Genomic DNA, 23206 nt, shown 5'->3' on the forward strand with positions numbered 1-23206 from the left:
TTTTGCAAATCAACATTACTGTTTTTATAAAAGTAAGTATTCTATTTTACGGAAATAATTATATCAATGTATACCGTGTTTTATGGTAAACAGTCACAATTTATTCCAAATTAAAGTAGGACAAAAAGTGAATCGACAAGTGCAATACGTCATTAGTATACTAATAGTAAAGAACACAGGAAGTTTTTATGATTGTTGTTATTATTTTTATTTTTAAGCATTACTTCATAATACACTGGGATACAGAGCTCACCTGAAGTGCTTCAAAAACAAAAATTGGCAAGTCAGTCTAAATTTCAATCAATTACGTCTACGACTCTAAGAACTTCAAGATACCACAAAGAGATCAAAGTAAATTAGGCTTATGCAAAAAAGTTTTCTGTTCAAAAGTTGATATAAGGAAATTATGTTTTTTTTTAACTTGTCTTCAATTCAAAACTCAGCCTTCGAGATGTCACTTTAATGTTTTTATAATTTTAGCATGTATTGCTGCGATTTTCCCCCATTTGAAAAACCTTTGAAACAAAGACCATAATATTCCAGTTTGTTAAATGAGCAAAAAACTTGTCTGGTCTTAAAACAATTTAGGTGCAGTCTTTTGCATAATGTAAATATTTTTCTAAAGAGTAATAAATATCATAAGAGTAAATATCATAATATATAGACAAATGGGTATATTAATAGGGTTCGGCGAGCTAAAAAAAAAAACAACGTACACGGGGACAGTTCATAACAAAAAAGTTTATTTGCACGTGTAGTTATATAAGAGAAATGATTAAAAGGGTTGCGAAATTTTCAGATAAAAGGCATTTATTTGCATATATTAGCAAAGTGTTTCTTTTAGTTATGGTAACCACTTAATAGTAATCGTCGTGCATTTTTCTTATGCTGTTTGAATTGTGTGTCGGAATAAAAAACATTTGAAGAAATGAACTTTGCTGATATTTTTGAAATACATTCTGTTGATTTTCCTTAATTTAAAAGGTCGACTTGTCAATGATCTAATTAATTTATATAATTAACTAATTAATTCGTCTTAAATGAAGGAGGGATGGTTGCAAAGTTCAAACTAATTAAACTTTTACATCTAATGCACAAAAGCGAAAGGCATAATTCATTTATGCATGGAGTGACAGTTTGAAAATATTTTCACAAGGTTTCAACTTTTTCAAACCTGAGACGATCAAAATGGATAGAAGACTCGCATTATTGTTAACTTTGATGACAGTGTTTATTGCTTTGGGTTTGTGGTTGGCGTCCATTTTAACAAGAGGCTGGTTTGTTGTAACTTTAAAAACAACTAGCATTCAGCCGACATCCATTCTTAAGGTAAGTCTTTTATGTTCTTTAAATGTTTAAGCATTGTGTGTATCCAAACGGCAGTACCATAAGTGAAAAGTATATATATATACTTCATTAAAACGGTATTTATACTGCGTTGATGGACGGATAGAACAAGGATAATATAGAAGAAAAATACATGGAAAATTCGTAACATAATCAAAAGAAGATAAGAGATGGTGTCAAAAAGTTTAAATTATTAATCAAAAGATGCAGTGATATAATTGTACATTGATGTGTCTTTATGTGCTGATAAATGAAGCTTGTTTTTTATAAATGCATCCTTCAGCTAAATCCTTTAAATGAAATTGTTCTACAAAGATGCAATAACTTATTAAATGATTTCTTCCTCATTTTGCAGAACATTTTGTCATTGAACTCGCTTTTAAATCTCAACAACATTATTCCATCCAAAAGAGTAAGCTTTCTTTGAAAAAATTGCATTTACAATTTGATTTTGCACAGTTTCCTAAAAAATATATAAAGGCATTTAGTTTTAAAATATATATATTATATTTTAATATCTAAGTAAAAGGAATAATTTGATTTATTCTTTTAAAATATTTCATATTTCCTTTTTTAAAACTATAGAGTAACAAAATTCGGATTTCAATACCGTGATTGTTTTTAAATTCCAGATTTCTTTGCCGCCAGTGCGTGTAGAACTGGGAATTTTTCATTGTACACTGTGTACGTCTGGTAATTGTCTTCGTGTCCCTCTTGACAATCTCCCTTCACCAGTATCTGCCCTGGTGAAAAAACTGCGTAAGCTTTTATCTTCTCTTGTTATTTATACCCTTATATTAGAATTACAGACCCTAGACCGTGCTACTACACCTCAGAAACGAACCGTACCGTTCCGTGCAGAAAGCGCACCGTACCGTGCAGAAAGCGAACCGTTCCGTGCACAAAGCGTACCGAACCGTGCCGTTCAAGTGGTGTAGTAGCACGGTTTAGGGTCTGTAGCTCAGTCATACAGATACAAGTTACACTGAGTTGTTTAAAAAATATGCCACAAAAACTTTTCAAAACCCCCAATTTTATTATAACAAAGTTCAATCTTAAAATTTTATATGTACACGTATAGTTGTTTTCTGTAAAAGAAAAAAATATATTGAACAAGATTATTCAAAAGATTCAGAATTTTTTTCATCAGATTTGTTTTTTTTCTGTTTTTTTTTTTTCAGCTAAGTTATTAGAACTTCAGATAACGAGTTCAGTTGCCCTATCGTTATGTGTCATTGGGTTTTTACTTCTGATGTTAAACTGTGGATCATCATCGAAGGTTAAGGCCGGTGGAATTGTCGTACTTTTGGCTGGTAAGACTACAAATTGTGTGCCTTCAAATGGCTTTACATTATGTCGGTAAGACACCAATGATCTCTATTTCCAAGTGGGAAAAAATAATTTTTTTTGATTCATCACATTTAATAGGTATCAATGATTTTTTCATCAGCAATGAAAAGCATCTTATTTACACTTATATTATGAAATAATAGATAATGACTAAGACTTCCTTACTCTAAAATTTTTATCGTTTACAGCTCTATCTGAATCCATCTTGATTCTCCGAATGGTTGTAGCAACGGTTCAAGTGGCGTTAGACACTGTGGAATCCACACTCGGTCTATTGAACCTAAAGGTCATAGAAGTTGAAGTTCAGACACCCTTCTCCGTAATTCTGGCGGGTATTGGCCTGGTTTTTGTCATACTGGGTTTGATTTGCAGTCGTATTTTATACTCAAAACTACTAGAACCGTCCACAGATGGTCTAAAGTCTTCGATTCCTGCTATCAATCTTGTCATCCAAGAAGAAAGGTTTTAAAACTTTTTAAGTATAATCTAGTCTCATTAGGTTGTATTTTGAAAATGATGGTTTAAGGGATGTCTGTAATTTTTCATCTTCGCTAGCCCAGGGTTTCTGATACGCTACTCTCCTCATAATCATGAGGAGAGTAGCGTATCAGAAACCCTTGGCTAGCGAAGATGGTAATTTTTACGTAATATGTCAATTATAAAACTATGGACATTTTCAGCTTAATATTCTACTATTAAACAAGAGTTTAAAAAAAATAAAATAACTATTGACTTTTATGCAATTTTAAGTCTTCTTCCTACCTTTTTGAGGGGGGGGGGTTAAATATGAATTAGACTAAGATTTTAGAATACAGCTGATTTTTTAAAAAGTTTATTTTTAGAAGTACATGTTTATTAATTTTTTTGTTTGCAATATTATTCATTAAAATTTAGAACTTTTTCAATTTTCAATAACGTTAAGTAAATAAATTTATTAGTTGTGTATAAACTGTCGGTGCAATTTTACCATTTTGTCACTATAAACCATATGCACTATGCCATTTTCAATGGATTACTGATTTGCAGTATAGATGCCGGTAGTTTCGATAGTTCTGAAATCAGCTAGAGTTACTTCCCGTTGGCTGCCATATTGGAGGTCCAAATGATCAAATTTCTTCTTTGTTCAACCAACTTTTACATTTCATATATTATGCCATTTTGGTATATAAACCATTGTTTTTCTGAAGTATATTTAAGGAATAACTGTCTTATTTTTCGATTTCATGAAGTGATCAATCCATTGGCTTGCGTGAAAATTTGCATAAACGCCGAAGGCGTTTATGCATAAAATTATCACGCAAGCCAATCGATTGATCATCTTCATGAAATTGAAAAATCTGACAGTTAAACCTTATATTTACATGCTTTGATTCCACCAATCCACGTGCTCAAGCCTTGCTTCTGTCTAGCTGTTTGTTCTGCCCTGCACGTGTTTTTTGGAACCGCGCCAATACATTGATGGGGAAATAAAGTACATTTACAATTTGTAATTTTATCTCGGACAAAGACATTGGAAATGTATATATATATATATATATATATATATATATATATATATATATATATATATATATATATATATATATATATATATATATATATATATATATATATATATATATATATATGTACGATTGCTGATTTTAGGCCTATCGGTTTTAACTAGTATATTTATTGTATGTTATGTGAATTTTAGGATTGTTATTCAAGCATATAATTTTTTTTTTTTGGTAAAAAGTAAACATAAGAGGCTTTTCAATGGAATATCACTGAACCAGTGAACAGAAATATTATCAAATGTCATATTAAAGTTAACTTGAAAACGTTAAACAGACGGGAAACATTTCTTTTATTGTTTTGGGGAATTCATTTTCACTTAGAATAATAAATCGTCTTAAAATGAAAAGGGGAAGAAAAATTTTATATAATAAGGGTCTTTAAAATAATAAGGTAAATATTCCCTTTGTATTCAAAATTGAAAAAAAAACATAAGTGAGAAATGAATTTTTATTACTTACACCGAGTTTCTGTTTTTTGCAAGAAAAAAACCCAATTTAAGTTGTTTGCTTCTATGACATGTGTGTCATTTATTTTATATGCATTATTCACAATGTGCTTAACAATAATTGAAAAATTAAAGTATGACGAAATGTCTCCACGTTGACATCTTTTCTGAAAATTGTGCAATGGTTGCTGATTTTATCCAAGACTTGTTTTATCAAAAGACGTGTTGATTGTCTTATCTGCCATCTAATTTATCATAAAACTTTCTCTACTACAATGAATCCATTATTTTCTCGTTTCCAGACTCTGACTCTGTTTGCACAAATGCTAGTAATAATAATGTCATTATGTCAAAAGTCAACCTTTTTTATGTGAATGTGTAGAGCATGACACATTAGGTATCATAACCACATGCACACTGTGTCACAAATAATGTGCTTATTAAATGTATGCTCAGATTTTCTTGTCTATTTGTTAATTAAACAAATTTTAGTGAGTCATTTTTAAGTCTTAATTAAGGACATAAATGAAAACAAAAAGAATAAAAGAATGTTTCATTTTACCTCAAAGAACATTATTTTCGTCTAGAATCGCCCCATGGTTTTATCGATTAATATTTACATCCACTTAATATGTTTCCTTCATTTCTTACGAAGACCATTTCCATTAATCAGTACATTCCTTAAGGACGTTCGATCCAGAGATTTTTGAGTGGATTTTGGTCCTTTGTATATAAAATTCTACATCATTTTTAAGTTCTAACATTAAAGCTCATTTCTACAATGCAAATTGAACTGTATTTAAAACAAACGCGATTAAATTCCATGTAAGTAGAATAAAGCTAAGGACTATATTTTGTGGCGGAAGGTTTTTTTTAGAAGAAAATGATCAGTTTTCCCCTTTTGAAATATAACAGTACATTTCAGGGTTCTCCATCATTTTAAATTTTACTGTGTTGCAGAGTTTACGCCAAGCACTAAAACGCGGTATTTTCACGTTCAAATTCGCAACTGAATTACTATTCATTAGAATTATAAAAGAATACATGCACACACTTTTTAAAAAAAAATCGCTAATTCGTTACACAAATGGTATGGTCGTACATACATTGATAAAAGTAAACACACATGTTCTGTACTGTTAATTTTAGATACTAGTACCTATTTTTCCATGTTGGTTGCACACAAAGCTGTTTTTGCAGTAAAATAAGCTATGCTGGTTCTGAAATATCTATTAAATTATTTCTTATGAATTCTTTCAACGAAGTGTGACAAATATAGTCAATATATTCTGAAAATCCGGGGGGAAATTGAGCCAATTTTAACGTAAAATCAACACTTTTTTAAGCTATATCTGAAAATTTACATCATATACCCCCACTTTTGATGTTATTTTCTAAATATTTAAGATAACTTTGATTTATTTGCTTGTATTCAGAAAAAGTTGAAGACTTTGAATATCAGGATCCAACGTCGTTAAAACACATCATACAAATCAAATATGTGTTTTTTTTCCTTTCTTTTACCAGATGTGCAACTTGAAAATTAGTTGAAAAGACTTCTTACTGGTAAAAGGTGAACCCGGGCGCAACGTGTACACTGCACATAACCACTTTTAGAGTACATGTAGTTTACTTTACAACTAATTGTAAAATTATTAAGTATTAAAGGTTTTCACATCAGTACATTCAGCCTACATATGCTCACTTCTTTGAACTACAAAACACAATCTCTTTATAAAGACAAATATTACACATTGGTATATAATTTGACTTTATGACAATGATTACTTAAGCAAGTCAATTGTGACAAAATTTACTTTAAAAAATGGACGTCTTTATTTGATCACCTGAGTCACTCAGGTAACTTATTGCTATCCGTTTTCGTCCGTCGCCGTGCGTCATGTGTCGTTTGTTAACATTTGAACATTTTCCGCTTCTTCTCTGCAATCGCTCAACCAAATTCAACCACCAGTTTTAGCACAAAGCATCTATGGGTGAAGGGGAACTTCTGCGGGGGAATTTTATGTTCCTGCCTCCCTGAGGAGCGGGGCAAAAACCACTAAAATTGATGCAATCTTTAAAAATTCTCTTCTGTACTCTTTGACATCAAGCAGTCAAACTGATCGGATGAATGTAATAAGCATTGTGTCCTCTACCCGTATTGTGAAATTCATGGCCCCAGGGGTCCTAGTGCTAGGACAGGGCTATATAGATTAGATAGTGAAAATGCATTATTTCTGTGAAAATCTTCTTTTCCGCTCCTCGGCATTATACAAACAAACTTGATGTATAGTAATGATGAGGAAGGGTGGCTCTGAAATGACGAAAAGTGATATTCGTAGAATATTGACCGGGGATCAATTTTATACGTAGAAATTTGACCCCCTGGTCAATATTCATCAATTTTCTGTATAAATTATGGTATTGGGGTATTTCTCCGTGTGCATTGTAGAAAAATGACCCCGTAGAATAATGACCCCTTGTCATTTTTTGATGCATTTGTTTTGGTAGGAATATTCGTGTTAGGCGAATGCATACGAGTAATATTAAGTAGCCTTATGATATGAAATGTTAATTTCTGACAGCTTTTAAGCTTAAATAACGAAACCAAAGCTATACTCTACCTTACATTGATAATACAAACCGTTTTATCCCCATTAAAGGAAAACAATATATATTAAAATGTAACAAGGCTATTAGAGCAAAGATACGCGAGTTCATAGAATCGTACATTTCATTTTATACAATAAGTTTCAACAGTTGTCATTTTAATCTTTAACAAGAGCCCCATAGGCCACATTGCTCACCTAAAAAGTTGGGTGATGCAGTTCTTTGCCATATTTTCCCTCTTGTTTTACCTATTGTGGCCCACTATCCCCTCCCCTGTCATGATTTTCATACTCTAGAATCTACACTACCCCAGGATGCTTCCGCACAAGTTTCAGCTTTCCTGGCCCATGCAGTGGTTCTTGAGAAGAAGATTTTTTCTATATATTTCCATATATGACTTGGATCCCCTATTGTGGCCCCGCCCAACCCCCGGGGTCATAATTTTTACAATTTAGATTCTACACAGAGCTAAGGGAATTGAATTTATGTAATCAAATTACATATCGTTCTTTCTTCTATGTTATGTTTTTGGATTTGTAGAAATTTTCAAAGTTTAAGGTTATCAGAAACATATGCCATTTTCTGAACAAAACCTTTGAATGATAAAAAAAACACCCAAAAATATAATCGGAATTCTATGCTCCTCAATGAATTGATATTCATTGGGATTCTGCGAGCCAAAAAAATCCACAAATTGATTGTGATGCTACTATTAACATATGGAATCAAATATATGTTGGAAAGGATAAGAGTGCATACCCCCTCCTTACATTTGAAAGTATGAAAATATATCAGGAGACACAGCTAAGAGGTTTTATGGTATAAAAAAGTAGGGGGTCATATTTCTATGGGGGTCATTTTTCAACGGGTGTGGAGTCGTAGAATTAGTGGTCTGGAATGTTTTTCTATGGTCGAAAAATGACCCTATTTGTCGTAGAAATTCTACGGGGGTCAATTTTCGTTTTTACACCTCTTCAAAAAAATTTGAATATCATTGCTCCCAGGGTCAGGGGTTCTGTTGTTTTGGGGGTACTCTTTTAATTATATAGTGAAAACGCATATAATTCTTTGAGATTTTTTTTTCTCTGCTCCTGAGTATTTAACAAACTATAACTATACATATAAAGTTATGATAAGGAAGGTTGCCTTTTTTAGAATTGTGAATTTCCTGACCCCAGGGTCGGGAGTTCTAGCCTAGTATGCATTAATTCTTTAAAAATATTCTTCTTTTGCTGCTGGGTATTTAACAGACTACCATGTAACTACATACAATGTTATGCTATAAGCAAGAGCCAATCTTCCAGAATTGTGAATTTCGAGGCCCCTGGATCAGGATACCATTGAGGGCGTGGGGGGCTAAATTATATACCGAAAATGAATTAATGCTTTGAAATCTGCTCTTTGATAATAATAAAACATTAATTTTGAACAAGGATACCTTTTCCAAAATTGTAAAAGGTGTGGACCTAGGGTCAGGGGTTCCTGTGGGGTGGGAGCACTAATGATTATTGCTGAATATTACTGATTAGTTGAAATGCATTTTTTGTTCCCCAATTCGCCCATGGGTATTTAGTAACCAAACTAAATATGCTAAGTGCATAGTTATGATGAGCAATGGTGATTCTTTCAAAATTGTGAATGCCATGGCCTCTGGCTTAAAACACGAACCAAATTCAATTGTTGGAAAGTTGTCGAACAATGCCCAGGTGACCTACGTGTATAAGACCCATGGGCCTCTTATTTGGGATGTTTCAAGAATTGTATGCTGTTTTCGAACTAATTAAAGTTTAAACAGAAAGATTTTATGATCATCTGTCGTGAACTTTATTGCTAATTAGATTGTCTTATCTGCAGCATTGATACGGAAATTTATTTTATAACCAAACAAAATGTAAATTCACCCGGCGTTCTTTTTCACCGGTATGTATAGGATACCTCCGTCTATTTAAACTGTTCTCCAGAAAAGGGAGATTCCCCATAATTTTCCAGTTTTCATTCATTGGGTATTTGATTTACACTTGAGTGCTTTACGCTTTACATTGATCCAAACATAGAATTATTATATAAAACGTGTGTTCCATCTCATTTTGGTAGGTATCATGTATTGATATTTTCTATCTATTTTGTTTGGGGACAAAGTATGAATAATAATGCAATAGAACTTTTTGCATTTATTATTTCAATGAATATTAATTATTGTGACATTCAATTTTCACTCCTTTGAGTATTTGGGTAAAAGTGATGCAATGCATAATTAGAAATATAAAATATTTAGTTCCCGATGTTAAGTACTTCCATGATATAAAAAAAGCTCAAGCAAATTAAGACATTAAGGAATAAATTACCTTGAATTTTAACTTTAATTGACGTTTAAATAAGAAGAAATCTATAAAGCAAAAAGAGATGAAAGATAATATTTAACTACCTTGAAATTTTAGATAATTTGTTGCGTTATATAAAAGAAATTTATACTATTTAAATTTTTATAGATACACAAAAAACACGGAAAAGGAAGTTTATATGATTGAATAAAGCGGACATTTAATTTGAAGAAAAAAACGAGTATTTTTTTTTTTACTTAAAGTCTCAAACGCTGCCTGAAGTGTTCACTCCCTGAAGGACCTTCCTTTCCAAACATTCCCAGTCTTCAATATGGATGTGACAACAAAATGTATTGCAGTTCTGGCTATAATTTTTGCATTCATTACATTCAACTTATGGATTGTAGCTATGATTACACCAGGATGGTTTATTGCAAGATGGGAAAATATTGACCCACATATAATACAGAAGGTAAGACAGAAGGGTAAATTATAGAAAAGATTAAGGATAATCTGTTAAAGGGGAATAAGGAGATGATGGAAAGATATGGGAAAGAGAAAGATGAGAGAGAACACGGATTGCAGAATGGATATAATAGAAAAGGAGAAGAAAGACGGACTTATTTAGGGGAAAAGAAAAAATGGGAGGGTTACCGTTTTCGTATATATAACAACAATATTATTTGTAGGTAAAAGATGATTGAGGTTTCTGATAACAATTATTACCATCCCTGTTATGCTTTACATTGATTGACACTTTTTAATTGGGAGCAGTATACATGAATTGTATTTTTTCTATTTCACAGGTTTCAAAACCTTTATGGAAATGGATCAACAACTTTGGTGACCCCTTTGAAAAAGTAAGAGAATTTGGCAAAATTTATTGATATTATCTTCCATCATCGAAAAATTAAAATGCTAGAAGTTGGTTTCACTCAAAATGAAATCGTCAAAAGGAATAAACACATGAAATAGAAAGCCATAGAACCTACTATTCAGAAGTTTTGTGTTACGAAAATGTTTGGAATTTTTGCAGGAAATAAAGACAAATGGACAAACCACAAAATATGAATTGAACTTTTGTAAAAATCGTTTTTAATTCAAATAAAGTTCTGCTTTTTTGTTTAATTTCTGCAGCTAATTTTAATGGGGGTTTTTTCAGGGCAGTGTGAGTGTAGATGTTGAAATGAGCATATGGTATTGCTCGGTGTGTTACAAGGACGCTTGCGATCAAGTTTCTTGTCAGGAATTTATTGGAGAAGCATTATTAAGTAAATATGGAATAACGCCAAAAAAGCTCTTTCGTAAGTTCTTTTTTTTTTAGGAAATACATTGGAAATGCATTCGATGTTAAAAAAAATACACATAAACGTATCTGTACGTTTGATGTAGGAAAATAAAGGTAATTAAAAAAATACTTCAGTTTAATTATAGATTTCCGGGAGACAATTACAGTGTATTATGTTTGTTGTACTCACTTTGGTCAATATTACATGTAGCTATATTGTGTATTACAGGAAATATTGGTTATTTGGCCACTCTCATTATTTTTTATAGCATAGATTTTATCGTCACTTTGAATACAGACAAATATGGAATAAAAAACTGTTCTCTTGTGTGTGTGTGTTTTTTTTTCCAAAAAAAAGCTTCACTGAAGGCAGTAGCTTGGATAGAAAGAATTTTTACATACAATTAATTCGCACGTTGTTTATAAAAGACACGAGGTCTTTGGGAGTCAAATAAGCATAATTATTTTTAGAAACCCTCAAAAAGGATATATGAATTTGTCAATTTATCTGGGATAGCCTTTTAGTCCAAAGAATTTAGTAGTTTTTGATCTGTTTACGTATCTCAATTAAAGTGTTATTTCAATATAATATGCAAATATATATATATAAAACGGCACCCATTTTTGTTGATAATTTAGAGGTACTTTGGCCAGGGTGTCTTGCAAGACTGAAATACTCTTAATAAAGATTGGTTCTTGTTTTATTATCATCATGTATTTTTCATCAGAGAGCTCTTTTGCCTGGGTAAATAATGATGAGAAAGCCGCGATTCTTTTCTTGTACCGGTAATTTATCATATTGATTACATGTACCTAATCACAAACAAAATTGGCAATAGGAGAGATTTACAAAAACGATTCCAATGTGGATATCATAGGGATTGTGACGTTTGTTCCCTCGTTAGTTTTAACACAGGTAAAACTTGTGTCTGTCAGTTTTGTACTCTTTGATATAAGATGCATTTGTTATTGATAAATGAGGCTGGAATGTCAACAAATTAACCATCAGACATAACTTATTGTTTTAGACATAATATCTCAAGCTGACACCTATTATATGGCAAAGGAAAACTTCATAAATTTTAGTTGTAAAACTTTCATTTTTGTATATCTTTATATGGGGCTCTTCTTCTACAGGAGGTCAATATAGTCTAAAAATGGTCACAACCACCCAGTTCTCTTAAGATGTTAAGCTTTTTGCCTTTACTAGATCTTTTCCTATTCAATCATTAAACAGAATTTAAATCATTGCAAAAAAATTAAACAAATGTGTATGTTGTCTTAACAAAAATACGACCTCTAATCCCAAAATACTGAGAGATATATTATATATTTCCTTTACTTTAAATAATTCCTTTTGTTCTATCAATATCATTTAAAAACAAATGTTTAATTTTTTTTTTTTAGCTTTCTTAATTGATAGTCAAGTATGGGGGATCATGGCGACATTTTTCTGCCTGTGTAGTTTGAATCTTCTAGTGTTCAATTATGGAAGTGACTCCAGGGTTAGAGCTGGGGGAATTACCATGCTGATGGCAGGTAAAAAAAAAATATTTGCTTTCGATTAATTATAATGATCATTTTCATGTTAACACTTCATAGGCATTTATTAAATGATAGCTATTCCGTTTATTTTATTAAAAACTTCCCTATACCTTTGTCATTCTTGAATTTCCAAAGAATTTAGAAAATGATAAATTCTGTTTTCATTCGCTCATAAATACAGTATAATCTATATGAAACGTTTTAAAAGTTAAAAAAATGATTTTGTGAAGGAAATGAAAAATTAATTTGATTTATACATTTCAGCTATGTTTGAGATGTTCCTAATTTTGCGCATGGCCATGGACAACATACCTGTTGCAGAACTTTTGAAAATGAAAGTGAAGATTCCTTACAGTGTCATTTTTGCTGGAATCGGTTTGTTTTTTAGCGTCCTTGTCATTATTCTGAGTAGAAAAATGTATTCAAAATCACATCATAATTTGATCGGTTTCCCATCAACAACATCACCACGCTATACCCAATTAAAAGAAAGTGACTAATTCAATCTATAACATGCCAACAAGTACGCTTTGAACTGTGTATAATCATGTTAAATATAACATTTCAAAGATCATAACATAATGAAAAAATTCTCAAACAATGACATTTTTTTTTATCAGACTATGTAATTTTTTTTTTTACAAATAAAGTTGTAGAAGACTTTTTCTTAATTCTTCTTTTTTTATAATGTGATACTATAAACCATAAACCTGTTTTGTCCCTTGAAATATTTTTTTTTAAAAATTGTTGAACATTGAATTACATAATCATAGGAAAAATATGTTCTTTAATTATTGTTGATATTAATTTCAAAGGGAATGTAGTTACTTGGTGATCACATATCCCAGATAGAATTATAAAAATTCGTTTCCTTCTAACACACACATTTTGTTATTTTTATATTTTCCTAAAGCAATCTATACTTTATGTGAAAAAAATATTGAAATCTGTCTATGGTGTGGAATTTTGAACTTATCTATAGACATTGAAATAATTGTTTGTATTTTTAAAAAAAAAAAATGTAACTGTAAATCAAAATACGCTTGAAAAAGGTTAAATATATTAATGAACCATGGTCGATATAATAAAACAAATCTATAATTGGTACACATATTTGAATAGAAAAAAAGGAAAAAAATAAAAATTTCGGAGGTAGGATCAGGTACCTTGGAGGAGGATTCATCCTCTGTCTACCAGTCACACCCATCGTCATATTTAGTATTAAAAGAAAGACCAAATATAACTTTTGGAATATATTATGTTGTTTCCTCCTGACAAATTATTTTTTCTTGCTTTTTCATATCAATCTATTTATGAAAAGAAATTGTTTTAAGGATACCCGATCCTCAGCTGGGAAGGATAACTTTGATAACTCTTTAAATTATTATTTTATTTTAAAAGACTAAAAATTAAACTTAAAATTGAATTTTTGTGCAACAATTTTTATTTTATACATCTCAACACGACTAAAGATTCTTTAAAGTCTTAGAAATGGTCTTTTGTAACTTTGACATTTGTATCCCCATGAAGTACAAAATTTTAAAGAAATAAAATCTTCTTTAATCTAGCCCTAGAAACAAATGTTTTAGCATGGTATGAAATTAAAAGTAATCTGCAAAATCTTGCATTGATAGTACAAACATTTTACACTGTGTATTTTATAAGAATTTAACAAAAATAAATGAACTAAAGTTACACACAAGTATGAAAAAATGGCTGTTTTCTCCAAATGCCTGGATACTTAAAATTTTTATTGTGAAATATATTTGTTGATCAATTTACAATTAGAAAATACAAAGTGGATAATTTCATTAACATTTCCTGAAAATGTAATTGAGATCTGATTATTTTCCTTACTTTATATGATTATTAATCACAGGCACCTGACGTTACTTATTTTTCTTTTCATAAAAAAAAATACCCTTACATTATAAGGTAAGGGTATATTTTTTTTATTAAAAGAAAAATAAGTAACGTCAGGTGCCTGTGAAAAAAATCTACAATTCATATACATCTGCGAATAGGTCATTAAATACAGATCCCCTGAAGTTCCTTAGGTACGATTAGGTGTCTAAGAGGAATAAGCATTCCCTGTCATAAGTCAAATTTAGCATAAAAAAGCGTTACATAATAATTTGTATGAAACACGTCAGCCATATAATGACCTAATAATGGTAATCGGGGGCGAGGGGGATGCATATGTGTTCAATGTGGCAACCATAGTATTTACGAAATACATTTATCAAAACAAGATTGTTGAAATCCTTGCAACATCAACTTATCTGTCAGGTACCTGTCTTGCCTTAAAAATCGATCGTACACAGACATGTTCTTTAGTATCAAAACTTTTGGAGAGATCAACATCTTATGTAATTAAGGACAGAACATTACAAGATAATTATAAGGAAGGAAACATGACGAGAAAAGAAGCTGAAGTTCTCTTCTATTTTAGTTATTTTTGACCTTATCTTCGATAGACAGTAAAGCATTTAAATATGAAACAGATGTGATAGTCTCAGTGTTATTTATTATTCCAAATATATTGAGTCGACAAAAACTACGTAAACGTTAAGAAAGGAGCCCCCAGAGTACTTGTATGTAGAATCGGTGTGATTTTAACGAAGTTATCTTGCTATTGTCTATCTATAAAATACGAACATTTCCGAGTTGCATTTTTATTAAAGAGTTAGCCATATTTCATGATATTGAAAACCCTTTTAGTTCACCTCAAAGAATTATTTCAGTGATCATGAATCCCTTCTACATCATTTTCTGGAATGCAATAATACAATTTCTAAAAGGTATGGTGACAATTTACGTTTAATAAAAGTATAAAACATACATATGGAGGGATATGGAGATAACGAACAGTATTCATTATCAAAGTCCATAAAACAATACAAAATAGGAGCAGAGCCAACACGGACCTCCGAAACATCAGAGGTGGGAGCAGGTGCCATGGAGGAAAGAGCATCCCCTGCTGACAGGTCACACTCGCCGTGTGCTCCCTGTCATGATCGGGAAAGAACGGAAAAATTATACATGTAAAGGACATTTCACACATGCGCGTACATAATTTTTAAAAATATGAGATAACAACAATAAAACTTATACTCATAAGAGATCCGAAAACTAAACACAGCTTTTGTATACATGTGTCCATTAATGATAAACTAAAAGGAGATGGCTCGCATTTAGATATGTATAATAAACATCAGTTGAAAGAAACTTCTATTATCATATGACAAAGTTTAACACTCAAGACATTGAATTTAATGGAAACAATAAAAAACAGATAACAATATTGATTCTGTCACTGCCCTTGTCGTCAAATCTAGTTGGATCCACATTTCATACGAAAGAAATATAAAACTATATAAATGATAAATTAATTTCTTGTAAAACTGCAACTCTCAAAATGACTTTGAGGCTCATTTCTGTGTCGCCAACAGATCAGAGCGACATTTAGGAATCAATTTAACGGTCGCCTGTCTGTCTATTCGTCTGTTTTTTGTCATGTAGATCTCGAGAACTGTAAAAGGTGTGGATTTGATCTTTTTGTGCATTTGCTTGGCTCTTTGGCTTTCATAAATAACCATGCGTACTGACCTCGTGACCATCTAACTTGACATTTTGACCAAGAAAATAACCTTGGGAAGTTTAATTATACTTATTATTTGAACTCTGAGAGGCGAGGTCTTATAATTTCAATATGATGCATTTATATGCATGTTTATGAGCTCAGGATACTGTACTTTGAAATTGTATGATATGTACCTTTTTTAATACATGTACATTGAAATTACCTCAGGGTCGTCCTTTCAATGTGGATTTTGTAGACGGACACATTGTTGTAAGGACAGACTGTAACCTCTCTTTGAGGATTGATGGAAAATACATGAACATGTATTTTCATTTGAAGGCTGGGAAGCCATCATTTCTTTGATTGACAGATTTTATTGCAGTCTTAAACTATACAATAACGCTTTTTTCTTTGTGGGAAAATTCATAAACTATTATGCTTATACTAAATAGCTGATCACTCTCAGGTTTATTTACAATTTTAAAAGCTACAAAGCAGGCAACACATGCATTCCTTGGATCCCAATCATGACAAGAAGCACACGGCAGGTCTAACCGGTCGGCAGGGGATGCTCACTCCTCCATGGCACATTATCCCAACTCTGATGTTTTGGAGGTCCGTGTTTGGTCTGCTCCTGTTTTGTATTGTTTTATGGATCTTTGGTTTGGAATACTGTTCGTTATCTCCATATGTTTCATTGGAACACTCTTGTATTCAACTAGGGGTGCTTAATTTTAATAACAATTCAATCTTCAATTAATACTACAGTGTATATGTTTCTATACAGAGAAAATTGGGGGGGGGGGAATGAAAAATTGTTTTCATCACATTGCCGACGACATTTATAAACATTTTCACGACAATATTATACAGATATGGCTCAGGTAAATTTGAATTTCTTTTCTTCAAATAATAGATATCAACTGTTTTTAAGTTTTTGAACTGATTTCTTTAAGGACAGAAATGTTGTCAGAGGAAGTTGTCGAAATCAAATCCAGCGTCTGGTCGTCTGCACATTGTTTCCGAAGCTTTGAGTATAAAATCCCAATTAATGACGAAGTAAAGAATCCGAACAGAGATCCGATGAAGGCAAGGATAATTGAGTAAGGTGTATTGACTTCCATATTCATGGCATCGACAAGATTGGCCATCTCAAAGTTTGGCACGGTCATTCGAATGGCCAGAATTAATGAAAATATACCTAAAAATAGAATTTAAACGGGATTCGTAAATCAGCAAATCTACATTCATAAAAAAAAATTTAATGTATTTTAAATGTTACATTTATCAGAAATAGCGTTTATTTATTATTGCCTAAAACTGTAATAAACTTATATTAAAGTATTTTCATCCTCACAATTTTACGGGTTTAAAGAAGAACAATATTTATTTTCGTTGAATATAGTTTAAATTAATTAATTGCTAAAAATTTATAAGCTGCCATATTTCTTATGATGTAAGATTAGGAAGTAAGTTTTTAATAAATATATAAACAGAGGTACATGTATATACCAACACTAAGAAAATCACATATTTTTAGTAAACAGTATAATGGTAAAAATTATGTAAAAACTTGTTCAATACTTAATTCTGTTGTGGAAAGTTCTAAAAGTAATTATTTCTTTATAGATATGTTTGAATTGCGAATAACAGGTCAAACAAATTACATTAGAAGTTAATACCGATAAGAATAATACTACATGAGAAGACATTATTGGCCCTGGCAATTTTTTCAATTAAATAAGAAAATTTTAAATTCTTTTACTAAACAATATCATTTTTATTAAAAGACATTAATTCCTCCAAAAGATATATTTTTATTGTGTATGAATTTAAACTAATAACAGATTTTACGAAAACCTACCTGTATGACATCAAAAGGGGATGGAAATACATGTACCTATTTATATGTATGACTTTGTGTGGGTGCAAGAGAGAGAGAGAGAGAGAGAGAGGGGAGGCGAGGCTGTTTTAGGGTGTGCATGTCTGTGTGCGTTCCTCTATTTCTAACTACATCTTACAGGCCAAAACCATGACGATTCCTCCGACAAGAACATGAAGAGAAGATTTTAAGTTCAGTAAGAGAAGAATGTAGCTCGTAATGCATAAAACGAGAGCAGATACCCCCATTATCTTCATTTCAAAAAACGATGCTGTAAACATTGAAAAAAACATGTATTACATAATTATTGCAATCTACGAAAAAGGTACACATTATTTTGAATTATATTTTGAATTCTAAGAACGCAATAAATTTTCCATTATGGGCGAGATTGTATCTTCTGGTAAAACTTTGGTGGATATCCACCGTAAATATGTTTGTTTTCCTTTTAAAAATAAGTACACTGTAAGCAACTTACGAATACTGGTAAGATATTCTGTGACTTTTAATCCACTGCTGCCGTAGGGTACCGGAAGGCACTGACCTTTCTCACATAAGAGGAGATAAAAAATGCTCATCTGGACGGATATCTGTGGCTATATTTAAGATTTTTACAAAATTAGAAACAAATACCGGTAGATTTTAACTACCAGATACAATAAATTTTTTATATGATTTTTGACTCCCTCTAAATTAGTCATACTTTTCAGGGGATCTTTTTACAAGAAATCTGACGGCTAAGAATTTTTAGACCCCTGTAATTTTTTTCTTAATTATTTTTTTTAATTTGCATTATTCAAAATAAAATTTAAAAAAAAAACAAAAAAATATAACTTTTTATAACGAAACATTAAATTAAATTACAATAAATAATATACGAACCATTTGTACGATGTTCTCTAGATATTTTCCCGTGTCGACATCATTTTCCTGTCAGATATTATGATTTTTGTCAAAAAAAAAGTTGTATTTTTTATATAGTAGAACGTTTTTAGAAATTTAGTTATCAATTCAAACAAAACCAGATCAAAATAGAAAAAAAGTATAATAAAAATTTCTCCAATTAAAATATCCTTACATTATCCGTAGAATTTATAGTAAATGAAGTCATAAAAGAACTATTGGAATCCTGAAAAGAAAATAAATTTACATTATAGTCCGAATTTTTAAGTAATAATTTTTCTTTAATTAATAAGCATGCAAAGTTATTTTTGAACAAGGTGGTTGGATTTTTTTTTTCAATTAATATGATTTCTTGAGTACAAATTTAACCATGTCTTTATCATTTTTTAATTCAAATATCTATCAGTTCATCATAACATTTTCTCAAATGAAATGGCAATTTCTTTACCTTCTCAGAAGAATAGCTTGTGTATGAAATCATGGATGGCTTAAAGTAATCCTTCAAAGAAACAAAAACGTTGCAGTTTTATTCAGTTCTCTTACCAATAACCTTTATCAGAAGCGTGCAAAGTTTAATTTAAATGTGAGCAAGGTTTAAAAGTTTCATTCCTTTGATATTCTGACAAGATATAACGAATAAAACTGTTTCTTTCAGTCAAACTGTGTTACGAAAATTCTAAATCTCAATACAAGGGGAGTTTTACTATCTATAAGTAAAGCCTTTTTAGTTAAGAATAAATATAGTTTTATTCCACTATATCTTACCACGTGAAGTGGGGGTACTTTATGAGGTTTCGGAGACGTTATGATCCACCCAGGCGTTGAAATGGCCGCAAGCCAAAAAATGAATGTAATGGACATCAGAAACAATGCTAACACTTTTAAACGTTTTGTGTCCATTTTATAAACTTCAATATGGCTTTCAATCTGTGGAAGAAGAAAACATATAACAACGTCATTTTGAGGCAAAGGTGATTGAATTATATTAGATGAAATTTTCAAAAACTACAAATTACGTTCAAAAAATTTAAAATCGCACTTTTTTTTCAAATTCTCTAAACTTTATACAACCACCCCTCCTAAGGAATTAAAAACTAGGCTTTTTTAAATCATAGACAACTGTTCTTCGATTAAAAATGGAAATCTGATTTCTTTCTATCTTGTGATTTGTCATTAACAAAATTTCTTTTATCTAACAACCAAGCTCTGTGATAAACATGAAGACTTTAACTTTTCTATCGTCAACTTCCCTTACTTATGCAGCAATATACCTTCATCAGCTGCGTACAGAGTTTATATATCTCAGTTGATTCGATACGCAAGAGCATGCTCTACGTACAAACAATTTCAAAACGAGGTAAATTATTGACAAACAAGTTGATGAAACAAGAATATCAGCGGTCTCGTTTCAAGTCATCATTTCGAAAACTCTATGTTCGATACAATGACCTTGTCAGCAAATACAATTTATCATTGAGTCAAATGCTGACTGACGTTTTTCATTCTAATTGTTAGTTCATTATATATACACTGAATTGACGACGGATTTTTTCCGTTCTTTCCCGATCATGACAATGAGCACACGGCGGGTGTTCAAACCATGACCCCCGGGGGCTGGGCGGGGCCACAATAGGGATTCAAAATTTTACTTAGAAATATATAGGATTTTTTTTTTAAAATCTTCTCAAGAACCACCGGGCCAGAAAAGCTGAAGCTTATGTGACAGCATCCTGGGTTAGTGTAGATTCTAAATTGTTCTAGTCATGACCCCTGGGGGTAAGGCGGGGCAGCAATGGGGAATCAAGTTTTTACATAGAAATATATAGGAAAAAATATTTTAAAATCTCCTTCTCGAGAACCACTGGGCCAGGAAAGCTGAAACTTATGTGAAAGCTTCCTAGGATAGTGTAGATTTTAAATTGTCCAAATTATGACCAGTGGGATGGGGGGTCACAATATGTATTACAAGGGGGAAATCTGATAAAGAACAGCACGGTCAAAGCTTCTCGGGTGAGCGATGTGGCTCATGGGCCTCTTGTCCTGATTTGTATTGTTTGACTATTGACCTCAAATGCAAGTAAGTAGTTCCATTTTCATGTTGAATAGAACAAAAGAACTTAATTTACCGTCATAGGGGCAGAATGAAACAAAACGAAACAAGTGCCCTTCAGAACTCGGTTCCTGCTACTCCTTTATATTTCACTCATTAGCATTTTTATGTCCTTTTGCATGATGATTTGGGAGTATCCTGTAGTTGTATAAAACGTTTCGTAATTTTCATTATCAAACCGGTGGATCAGATGGGCGCCGAAATAATGACATTTTTAAATTTTAAAAAATAATAAATAAAAATCTGATTCCAAGAATTCTTCATAAAGTTTCAGAGTAGCCATTTCCTCTTTTGAAAGATGATTAGTGCTATACAGATATGCAATAAGGGTTTGGAATTGTTTCTTTTCCCTTTTTTTTTTTTTGCCCTTGAGGCCAAAGTGGGGAGGAAAATGGTTTTTGTCTCGGGAAGTTAAGGGACGATTTTAGGGTACGGACGAATTTAGGGTACACGACTTGTTTTCAATTTGGTCAGTTTTACTTATACATGTGTTGTGGATTACATAAAATGTTGGTTTGATTTTGCCTCCCGGTACTTTCGTTATTATAACATTTGGATTTAATAGTCATTTAAGAAATAAAGTCCGCGTTTTCGTGAATGTTGCAGAATAACCTCCGAGGTCGAGAAATGTTGTTTGAAAGATAAAAGCCGAGGCGTTAGCCGAGGCTTTTATATTTCAAACAACATTTCGAGAACGAGGAGGTTATTACTGTGCATCATTCACGACAACAAGGACTTTTTTCTATTAACCAAGACGGATAAATACGGCTGATCGTTTCCTCTATAGAGAAACGAATTAGGTCACCATGTCTCGATTACGCTGTTCCATTTAACACCAGAGGTAAAATTTGTTTGCTTACCTGTGTATGGAATGCAGACGATCTGAGCTTTCGTTACATTAAAAATAGCCTTTTTTAAATTACAAATTTGTTCGTTTTATGTATTGATCAGTTAAAGAGAATATACAATAACAAAATCATGTTCCTGTTTTACTGCTAAAATCACGTTGTTTAATGTGTAGGGAGGTCCGTGGAATAGCCCCGCTTAGCTATAAAAACCGACTTCATCAGCAACTTTATGAAATTTACAGTGTTTATTTCTTACAAAGACGACACATCGATGCTGTCTAAACAAGTATTTCATTCTACAGCCAAGCATGCATTTGAATTGTTTTAATTTGATACGTGTTTCTGATCTGATAATTTTTTGATGACGTTCGTGATTTATTGGAGAATAATGTCCGGCGGTTCCCTTTGAAGTTTTGAATAATCGTGGTAGAATTTAAATTAAATTACATTTTTGAATCACACAAAACTTTTCTGTTGCTTGGGAGCAATTAAAAAATTTCACTGAGAGCAATTGCTTGGTTTAAATGATGTTTTTCTTAAACATATACTAAAGAAACATAAAGAGATAACGAAAAGTATTCAATATCAAAGTCCATTAAAGAATACAAAATAGGAGCAGAGCAAACACGGACCTCCAAATATCGGAGGTGGGATCAGGTGCAAATAAGTTCAGCCCGTCAATTACAATATATGAAATATCTGTTCCCGAGAAATTGCATACATTTCCGATTGAAATATATGCATGCATCTGCCACTGTGTAAATTTTGAAAATTGGTTCCTTTAGTTATTCAAAAACGCATATTAAACAGGTTGGTTACTAAATCTGAAATTCATAAAAGCAGTGACTTCATGATTTATTTTGTTCAACGCCCATATTTAAACATTTCTCATATATGTATGATTCGCTTTTTATATTCACTTTTCGGTGAATTAAATTATTTATATAGTCAATCCTTATAGAATTAAAGTATTGGATATTTGAACTTAGTCTTTAAGTAACATTTCCTACCTGTTTTATAATTTCTTCGTTTGCTGGTGCACACGATTGATTATTATAAATGCAATCAAACACAGCTTTGGACGTATTATAAGAATGAGAAGCGCATGTTATGCATATTTCTAAAAATAAACTGTTATGTTGTAAAATTCCCGATTACGTCAAAGAATGAATTAAGCTACATAACATTTATTTGTAAACCAAAGGTGTGGTAAAATCGGTAAGATCAGAAAAGCCCTTCCTATTTTTTTTTAAACTCACTTCTTTTCATTTACATAGCATGCATCCATTTAACCATATACTAGTATATATTTCCTGCGTAGAAAATGTTAAATCTCTCTTAAGGATATTTTTTTTTATTTCAGTGAGAATAAAACCAGGTAATCAAGAGATGACCGCGTTTGAACGCTAGCTTA

The 23206-nt window shown here is 31.6% G+C and overlaps 3 protein-coding genes across 5 annotated transcripts; 2 read left to right on the forward strand and 1 right to left on the reverse strand.

Annotated features, from left to right (window-relative positions):
- Nucleotides 1-689: 689 nt before the first annotated feature.
- On the forward strand, nucleotides 690-3506 carry LOC134228584 (uncharacterized). 3 transcript variants are annotated; one of them, XM_062710249.1, is made up of 6 exons: nucleotides 690-863; nucleotides 1157-1329; nucleotides 1703-1759; nucleotides 1980-2106; nucleotides 2529-2660; nucleotides 2886-3506. In XM_062710249.1, the coding sequence occupies exons 2-6, from the start codon at nucleotides 1189-1191 to the stop codon at nucleotides 3164-3166; spliced, it is 738 nt and encodes a 245-aa protein (XP_062566233.1). In that variant the 5' UTR covers nucleotides 690-863; nucleotides 1157-1188; the 3' UTR covers nucleotides 3167-3506. The 3 variants fall into 3 exon arrangements, with proteins under 3 accessions (XP_062566233.1, XP_062566232.1, XP_062566234.1); XM_062710248.1 differs by having other exon boundaries at nucleotides 1180-1329; XM_062710250.1 differs by lacking the exons at nucleotides 690-863; nucleotides 1703-1759 and having other exon boundaries at nucleotides 880-1329.
- Nucleotides 3507-9859: 6353 nt separating this feature from the next.
- On the forward strand, nucleotides 9860-13185 carry LOC134228587 (uncharacterized). Its single transcript, XM_062710252.1, has 5 exons — nucleotides 9860-10105; nucleotides 10440-10493; nucleotides 10796-10937; nucleotides 12329-12460; nucleotides 12731-13185. Exons 1-5 carry the CDS (start codon nucleotides 9965-9967, stop codon nucleotides 12964-12966), a joined length of 705 nt encoding a protein of 234 aa, XP_062566236.1. The 5' UTR covers nucleotides 9860-9964; the 3' UTR covers nucleotides 12967-13185.
- Nucleotides 13186-14454: 1269 nt separating this feature from the next.
- Nucleotides 14455-22899, reverse strand: LOC134228588 (uncharacterized). The gene is made up of 8 exons (XM_062710254.1): nucleotides 22803-22899; nucleotides 19600-19761; nucleotides 19283-19333; nucleotides 19010-19060; nucleotides 18814-18861; nucleotides 18410-18527; nucleotides 18071-18202; nucleotides 14455-17250 (listed from the first exon to the last, which is right to left on the reverse strand). Exons 2-8 carry the CDS (start codon nucleotides 19732-19734, stop codon nucleotides 16979-16981), a joined length of 807 nt encoding a protein of 268 aa, XP_062566238.1. The 5' UTR covers nucleotides 19735-19761; nucleotides 22803-22899; the 3' UTR covers nucleotides 14455-16978.
- Nucleotides 22900-23206: the final 307 nt, after the last annotated feature.

Source organism: Saccostrea cucullata, unplaced genomic scaffold (genome assembly GCF_032062105.1).
Source record: "Saccostrea cucullata isolate Sc308-1 unplaced genomic scaffold, CSIRO_AGI_Scuc_v1 ctg4832, whole genome shotgun sequence".
NCBI lineage: Eukaryota > Metazoa > Mollusca > Bivalvia > Ostreida > Ostreidae > Saccostrea > Saccostrea cuccullata.